Source organism: Arachis duranensis, chromosome 2, assembly GCF_000817695.3.
Source record: "Arachis duranensis cultivar V14167 chromosome 2, aradu.V14167.gnm2.J7QH, whole genome shotgun sequence".
Taxonomy (NCBI): domain Eukaryota; kingdom Viridiplantae; phylum Streptophyta; class Magnoliopsida; order Fabales; family Fabaceae; genus Arachis; species Arachis duranensis.
The window spans coordinates 2,851,043-2,858,969 of record NC_029773.3 but is presented as its reverse complement, the minus strand read 5'-3'; the positions used below and the strand labels follow the sequence as shown (position 1 = coordinate 2,858,969).

The following is a 7,927-nucleotide window of genomic DNA, read 5'->3' as shown; positions in this document are numbered from 1 at the left end:
TTTATGTTTTGAGCTGAGATAGTTGTTTTGATAATTTACACAACTATTTTCAGTTTGGTTTCTAACCATTTTCAAGATTCGTGTTCACAAATGTTTAAATCTTCTCTTTCGAACGCGGTTAGTCTTCTGTTATGTGATGCTAGGCTTAGTCATCTTCATGTGTAACTGCTCATATAACTGAGCATCTGCTTTTCTCTGCTATGCTAAAGCGACTAACTTTAAATATCTCTATTTTTTACAGGGATGATATTGTATTCAAAGATCCGCTGAATACTTTCATGGGCATTGAGAATTACAAATCGATTTTCTGGGCGCTACGCTTTCATGGCAGGATTTTCTTCAAAGCTCTGTGGATCGACATAAGTACCGTGTGGCAGCCTGTTGAGGACATCATTATGATTCGCTGGACAGTTCATGGGATCCCACGAGTCCCATGGGAGAGTCGAGGTAGGTTTGATGGAACCTCTGTGTACAAACTTGACAAACAAGGCAAGATATACGAGCACCGTGTCGACAACATTGCTTTGAATTCGCCTCCCAAGTTTAAAGTTCTTGGTGTGGAAGAACTGATTCGATCTGTTGGGTGTCCCTCAACCCCAAAGCCAACTTACTTTGAAGTATCTTCAACTACTGAGAGAACATGATATTGCTCAAGTTCTTCAGAAAGTTTTGGTGTAAATTGTGCATATTATGGATAAATATATTGAATACATATAGCTGTGAGAAACTTGCCTTACATGGTTTTAGAATCTATTAGCACAAGTATATAATAGTAGCCTATCTATATCACTATATATAGGGTTCTCTTTGCTATTGTGAATAGTTGAGCTTGTAAAGCATTGAATATATGATGTGTAATTCAATGAAATAGTTACATGATTGTCTAAGGATATTAGGATATAAATTAGCTTATAATCCATATGTCAAAGGAATATAAGTCGCTTTTGATAAATGTACATGTATTAAAAGATCATTACTCCAACATATTAGATACTTAATACACCTTGTTTGTCTAAGAATCAAGTAGGCAAAGAAAAGGGAAAAAAAGGACTTTACTTGAGCTGCTACTAGCTAAGTGTGATTGTGTGAACATGGATTTTATAACATCATAAAAAGCCAACAAAACAAACTCACCAACCAAATGTGCAATGATTATGGTCTGAAAGAAAAGTGTATCCCACTATTCTCACCAACTCCACTAACTCTTATCCTTTAATGATACAACTATATTCATATACATGTATATAGTGAGATCTCTCCCCTTTCAATTCATATGAAATATTAGTTCACATATTGAGCATAGTTCATCTAGTGAGAATCACTTTGCAATGCTTAAGCTTTTTGATTCATCTCTGAGGCTCTTTGTGGTTCCTCTGTCTGTGGCAACCATATGGATTACTGTGACTAACAAGGAGGATAATAGCAGCTATGGAATGTTGAAGTATAGCAACCTCTCAGGTCTCAAGTAAGAAAATAAATTCTTTTTTATCTTCTACTACTATTTTGTTTTCCAGAAAAAAAAAAAAAGTTTCTCCGACTTAAATGTTTTATATAATTTAAAAATGTTAAAAGGTTAATAATTTAAGTCATGTCAGGAATTCGAATTCTACCCTTGTAAATAAAACAATTGAGTTGAAAAGGTCATCTCTATAATGAATTTAATTCGAATTAGTCGGCTAGTAGATTACATATGAGAAACAAAAAAAAAAGTTGGAAATAATTTTTTTTTATTTTTAAAAAAATTATTCCAATAAAACACATTCAAATGAACTCTTAATTTGTTGTTGACAGGTATATGGTTTTCATCAGTGCCCTTTGTGCTGGTTATGCTCTTGTTGCTGTAGCATGCTCTTGGGTCAAATATGCAGTATCTAAAGCATGGATTTTCTTTATCTCTGATCAGGTTTGATGCTTAAGGCTTATAACTTATTACCATATATATATGCACACATTTCCACTTGCATAACATAAGTTAGACTGTTTAGGTTTTTTTGGTATTAGAAACTTTTTTTATAAATTAAAATTTTTTATTATATATTATTAGATAAAAACACTTAAAATAATCTCTATATTTTTGTTTCGGACGAATTAGTTTTTAATAAGAAAATTAATTAATAAATTAGTCATTGATGTTTTAATATTATACAAATTAGAGGTATATTATGTATAATTTTTTTCTTGGTGCTACTAATTATAGTTTCAACCTTTTAAAATTGGTTCATGAGCTGATTATTCTATATAATTGATTTTCTATTTTACAGATTTTAGCTTATTTAGTTGTCACATCAGTTGCTGCAGTAATGGAGATATATTACCTAGCTTATAATGGAGCTAAAGAAGATTCATGGAGTGAAGCTTGCAGTTCCTATGGCAAGTTCTGCAATAGAGTGAAGTTGGCTTTGATTCTACACTTTTTTACCTTTGGCTGCTTCTTGGTTTTGGCAGTGATTTCAGCTTTTAGAGCATTTAGTTTATTTGATCCTCCTCTTCTGAATTCTCAAGAGGTGGAACAAGTTAGAGGCTAATTGATTAGGATTTCAAATGCTGGTTTTGTTGTGAATTTCTTTCATTTCAAAATATGTCATTTTGGAATTATAATACAATAAACGATTAAGAGCTTAGAATCATAATCTTGATGCAATCACCTTACTAATCCTCCTTAAACTTTTTGGTTTTTGTCAAATCCTACTTACACTTTTTGTGTATATAAGAAAAAATTTTCCTTCTCTAATTGATAATTCTACTTTTTTAATATTTTTTTTAACGAGAACAAAGATTAATTGGGAAACAATTACACTGTTTATAGATCAAACATCATATTAAAATATGATTATTATTAAGTAATTGTTCATTTAAAATATTTTTTTAATTAGCAAAAAGTATAATACATTAGAAACTCACGTGCAGTTATTTTCATGTATATAAGGCGAGATTTAAGCTGACCACTTGATCAATCCAAGTTGGTTTTCTAATCTCTTTTTTGATTGGGAGATAACATGAGAAATAAAAATAATATTTCTAAAGCAAATCGAATTGAAAGTTTCTTTCTTATTGGGTAAACATCTTAATTAAGTTTCTTTTGAAAAAAAGAGTTTAAGCAATAAATATTTATATTAAAAGTAGCTTATAAATAAATTATTTTGTGTTTTTTTTAGTTTTAAAAGTACTTATTTTAAAAGAAATATGATAAAAAAAAATTTATTATGAATAACTTCTCTATAAGTACTTAAATAGTTTCTTAGAAAATTACAATTTAGTTTTAAAATTTTCACCAAACATTAATATTATTACTTTTTATAAGTCAAAAGTTCAAAAAATTAGCTTTTAAGCTTTCCAAATGGGTCCTTAAAAAACTACAATTTAATTTTAAAAATTATACCAAATATTAATACTACTATTTTTTATAAGTTAAAAATTCAAAAAAAAAATTTTTGAAATTTTCTAAACGGATTCTTAATGGGCTAAATAACGGGCTGGGCAGGCCCAACTCCAAAAACAGAATCCTATAACTGAAAAATGGATGATCCTCTTACTTCCTCTGTTTGGTGGTAGCTGCAACCTACGACCATGTCCGCTAACTCAATTTCCTCTTGCTCCTCTTTCCGATTCCTCACAACTCGAACAATCCCCAAAACCCCATTTCTCAAAACCCCATCTTTCATCCAAATAGCCAGAAAAAACAACGACCACACCTTCTTCTCATTCAGACCCATAACCTTCCAGAAGCTTCCAACAACACCATCATCATCATCATCAACAACACCGTCACCATCAACTACCGAAGAAAATTCCCTTCAACCCATTGAAGAGCTTCCTCCAAAGCTTCAAGAAATTGTGAAGCTCTTCCAATCCGTTGAGGAACCCAAAGCCAAGTACGAGCAGCTACTCTTCTATGGCAAGAACCTCAAACCCCTCGAACAGCAATTCAAAACCAACGACAACAAGGTCCAAGGTTGTGTCTCCCAGGTTTGGGTCCGAGCCTACCTCGACCCTCAACAAAACAACGACGTTGTTGTCTACGAAGCTGACTCTGACTCGCTCCTCACAAAGGGTCTCGCTGCTTTGCTTGTAACCGGGTTTTCGGGTAGACCCGTTAGCGAGATTGTTCGAGTCAAACCCGATTTTGTTCACCTTCTTGGGTTACAGCAGAGTTTGACACCTTCGAGGAATAATGGGTTCTTGAATATGCTCAAGTTGATGCAGAAGAAAGCACTGATGCTCTTTGTTGAAGCTGAAAAGGGTGCTTCTGAATTAGGTTCAAGTTCAAGTTCGAGTTTGGAAGTTAAAGATGGTAGCTTTGTTGAGAATTCAAAGGGTTCTGGGGCTGGTGGAGAATCAGTATCACAAAGTTCAGGTGAAAAAGGTGCTGAATTCACCTCAAGTTCTGAGGTCAAAGGTGGAAGCTTTGTTGAGAATTCAAGTGGTGGTGAATTGAGTGGTAGGGGGAGGAGGATAAAGGAGAAGCTTGAGAAGGAGCTTGATCCTGTTGAGTTGGAAGTTGAAGATGTTTCATATCAGCATGCTGGGCATGCTGGTGTCAGAGGGAGTGGTGATGGAGAAACACATTTCAATCTTAGGGTTGTGTCTAAGGAGTTTGAAGGGAAGAGTTTGGTTAAGAGGCACAGGCTTATCTATAAGCTCTTGGATGATGAGTTGCAGTCTGGGCTTCATGCACTGTCCATTGTAGCAAAGACACCTTCTGAAGTCAATGAAGGATAAGAGGTTAACATATCTTTCTCCTTATTTTTGTCCTTGTTGTGTTATGCTTAAGGATGCTCTTGTTAGAATCCTTGTTTTGGTTTGATACATGTATGTTGTGTCATTTTACATTGATTGATACACTTAATTAGCTGATGGATTTTTCAGTGGTTTACTGGTGTATGTAAATTATAAAATTCCAATAATAAACACCCGGAGTTTTTGCACCGAGGATTTCATTCTGAGGATATAGCAATTTTCTTGTTTAGAGGCAAGAGTATGTTGTTGCATAGAATACAGGCCCAAACTGGTTCAGTAGTTCATATTGGTGTCTAGTTTACAAACTTAGAATCTGGTTCCATTGTTAATGTTCAGAGAGAAAAGAGTGAAGCACAAGTGAAGACTCTTACTATGTTAGGTTCCAAATTTTAATGCTTACAGGTTGATATTTGCCTCTTTGTTTTTAGACTTGGGTGATTTTATTTTATTTTATTTATTGGGATCATTTCACTTGGAACATTAGTTCAGATTTTAGAACCTGCGCGGATTGACATTTGCTATCGTGTTGTGTTGTGTTGAAGCTTGTTGGATATAACTAACATGGACAAATGAATAAGAGTAGAAGTTAAGAATAGCTAAAATTTCAAGCATGCAGAAAGAGCAAGAGAAATAAGATATAGTGCATACTATTTTGAATCCTTATATGGAAATACCTCAATGATTAGGAATTGAAATATATTCAACATTGACTATTTTGTAATTGACATATATCATATTGAACAGTCATTTCTGTGTTTAGAAAAGTAAAAAAAAAAGGTAAGTTGTTCTCGATTTATTGTAGCATTAGAGCAGACCACTCTACAAATGACTTTTCCATATATACTAATCCAGAATAAGAATGTTGAGAACCACAAAGAAAGAAGGTAAATATCGTGGTGCAAAGATCACCGGAATGGCCTTGGAGGCTTCTCTAACACGGCAGAAAAGAACATCTCCCGATCATCCTTGTCCAGCTTTGGAACAACCACCCATTTATGCTTCTTATATCGCAGCATTTCGAATGCCTGCAAGTAATCATACAAATCTTCCTTTAAGCAGAAAAAGCTATCAATCCATAGCAAACCCCCTGGCCTCAAAACTCTATCCCAATCATACAATATAAAGTCCAAGAGCACAAAATCAATCCAACCATCTAGAAACCTTGTTGTGTGGATCAAATCTATGGTGTTGTCAAAAAATGGAAGCCTTTGATTTATAGTCAAGTATAGAGGAACAAGTCCTCTAAGAGCTATCATTTCACTGAAGGGTGCCCCAAAGTTGATAGTTGCTGAAACTATAGTCACATTGAATTCCCTCATCCTAGCTGCAAAAGTACCCGTTCCGACACTGAAATCCAACCCTATTCTGATCTCTCCTGGCTTGATTCCTAGAACATCGGTTATGAGGAAATCGGATGTCTGATTTGAATCACCATCCAATCTTACCCATCTCGGCATCTCATGATGGGTGAGATTGAAGCAGTCTGAACACTTGAAGAATCCTTTACTGGTGGTGGTCGTGTTTGCGAGACATTTAAAGTTCTTGCATCTGTATTGACTCCATCTGACATTTCTGTCGTCCGGGAGTTTCCACATGGACTCGTTAATGGGGAACGGTTGGCTGTACAGCTTAGGGGCTCTTGAGAAGCACCTTCTCCTTGGCAGAGGATCGCAGCCATGAACCATAAGCCGTTGAGCTAGTTTCCAGTCATCATTGCAGATTTCGCCAACATCATAATCCATGTACTCCTCTAGTTCTTCCTTCATGGCAAAGCAAGCGTGTCCTATGCTGGTGAAGGTTGCATTTGCCCCCATGAAATTCTGTTTTCCTAATCTGTTAGGCTTGATCTTGACGTACTTGCGAATCTCCTCTCGCAGAAAGTAATCTGCAGGTTCATCATCGGATCGTTTCTTTTCTTTAAACAGAGGATGAACATCGAAATTACTGGTTTGCCGATTTTTCCCTTCATCGTGAGAAGCCACTGCCGACTCAAGAAGTCCTAGTACGTCAGCAAGAAAGGCTCCTTGTTTGAATACAGATGCTGAAGTAGTTGGATCCAGCTCTGTTGTTCTCAGATTTTCGAGCTCTTCTTGAATTTTCTGAATTACGGTTCGCACAGTTTTAATCACTTCATTTTGGTTCCCGGAGTTGAAACTGGAGTAGAAAGATTCATTGCCAAGAAATGACTTCAAGGTGAAGAACTTGGACATGGCAGCACCAGAAAGGAGAAGAGCAACAGCCCCCGCGACAAAGATTAGAAAGTAAACTCGTCTCCATGTTTTCAACTTTGTTGTGTTAACAATCTGCTTTGTCATTGCAGGATCTTCAGGACTTAGAATCCTTAAAGATTTCATGTATCCTTAAATGTGAAAGTAATGACTAATGACATATGTTTCAAATTATGAAATGATTCAGCATTTGCACTTCAAAGAGGATATACTCATGAAGCCATAGCAGCAAGACTGAAATTGAGGAAAGAACAAGAAAATGGATCATGGCATGGATTAAGATACTATCAGTGAAGTTATAGTGTTATAGCATCAATTTGGTAAACCAGAATCAGAAGCATGGAGTAGAGGGGTGTTGAATTTGGATTCAATATTCCTAAGAATGCTAATAAAGGGTACTTATCTAGCTGATATTGCAAGCATTCCAAGGATCGCTTGACAAATACTTTGTTTCAATAAGCAAAAAAGGTGAATTGTCAAAGCATGAAACTATATCCTCTATTATTATTTTGGACAATACAAGTAAACAATATGAGTTAAGTATTTCACGGATCTAGAGAATTTCTGGTAGCAAGAAACTAGAAAATAATGCAGCTGAGGGTGGAAACAACTAGTGCCACAAGGCTTTGCATCAAGGCATATGCACATGTTCAAAATTTCAACTTTCTTATATATTATAAATTAATCAATCCCATTGTGCCTATACTTTTTATAGTAGATAACATTTTGAGTGAGTTAATACTCAATTTGACCCTTGAAATTTGAGATCGGAATTAAATTAATCTCTAAAATTACAATTGACTCAATTCGTTCTTCAAAATTCTGAGTTGATTTTCGTACATGGTGTGTTGATTTTGCACCCATGTGGCTAAGTCTCCAACATTCTTATGAAGACGATAATAACAAGTTCAATTTAAAAATTTTGCGGTACTAACAATTAAATTTTTAGAGTTCTAATAAAT

At 35.0% G+C, this 7,927-nt stretch overlaps 4 protein-coding genes across 4 annotated transcripts in view; 3 read left to right on the top strand and 1 right to left on the bottom strand.

The window, feature by feature from the left end:
• LOC107472786 (uncharacterized) overlaps window positions 1–887 on the top strand; it is a 2,211-nt gene extending 1,324 nt beyond the window's left edge. The window contains exon 2 of the mRNA XM_052257627.1: window positions 242–887. Within this exon, the coding sequence (XP_052113587.1) occupies window positions 242–644 (403 nt within the window). The 3' untranslated portion in view covers window positions 645–887. The remainder of the gene's footprint in view (window positions 1–241) is intronic.
• Window positions 888–1,239: 352 nt separating this feature from the next.
• Window positions 1,240–2,630, top strand: LOC107472892 (CASP-like protein 2D1). Its single transcript, XM_016092416.3, has 3 exons — window positions 1,240–1,465; window positions 1,792–1,903; window positions 2,262–2,630. The coding sequence occupies exons 1-3, from the start codon at window positions 1,329–1,331 to the stop codon at window positions 2,523–2,525; spliced, it is 513 nt and encodes a 170-aa protein (XP_015947902.1). The 5' UTR covers window positions 1,240–1,328; the 3' UTR covers window positions 2,526–2,630.
• An 895-nt stretch (window positions 2,631–3,525) lies between these two features.
• Window positions 3,526–5,164, top strand: LOC107472782 (sufE-like protein 1, chloroplastic/mitochondrial). The gene has a single exon (XM_016092316.3). It carries the CDS (start codon window positions 3,568–3,570, stop codon window positions 4,717–4,719), a length of 1,152 nt encoding a protein of 383 aa, XP_015947802.1. The 5' UTR covers window positions 3,526–3,567; the 3' UTR covers window positions 4,720–5,164.
• Window positions 5,165–5,436: 272 nt separating this feature from the next.
• On the bottom strand, window positions 5,437–7,396 carry LOC107472781 (probable methyltransferase At1g29790). Its single transcript, XM_016092315.3, has one exon. The coding sequence runs from the start codon at window positions 7,089–7,091 to the stop codon at window positions 5,643–5,645; it is 1,449 nt and encodes a 482-aa protein (XP_015947801.1). The 5' UTR covers window positions 7,092–7,396; the 3' UTR covers window positions 5,437–5,642.
• Between the last annotated feature and the right edge of the window lie 531 nt (window positions 7,397–7,927).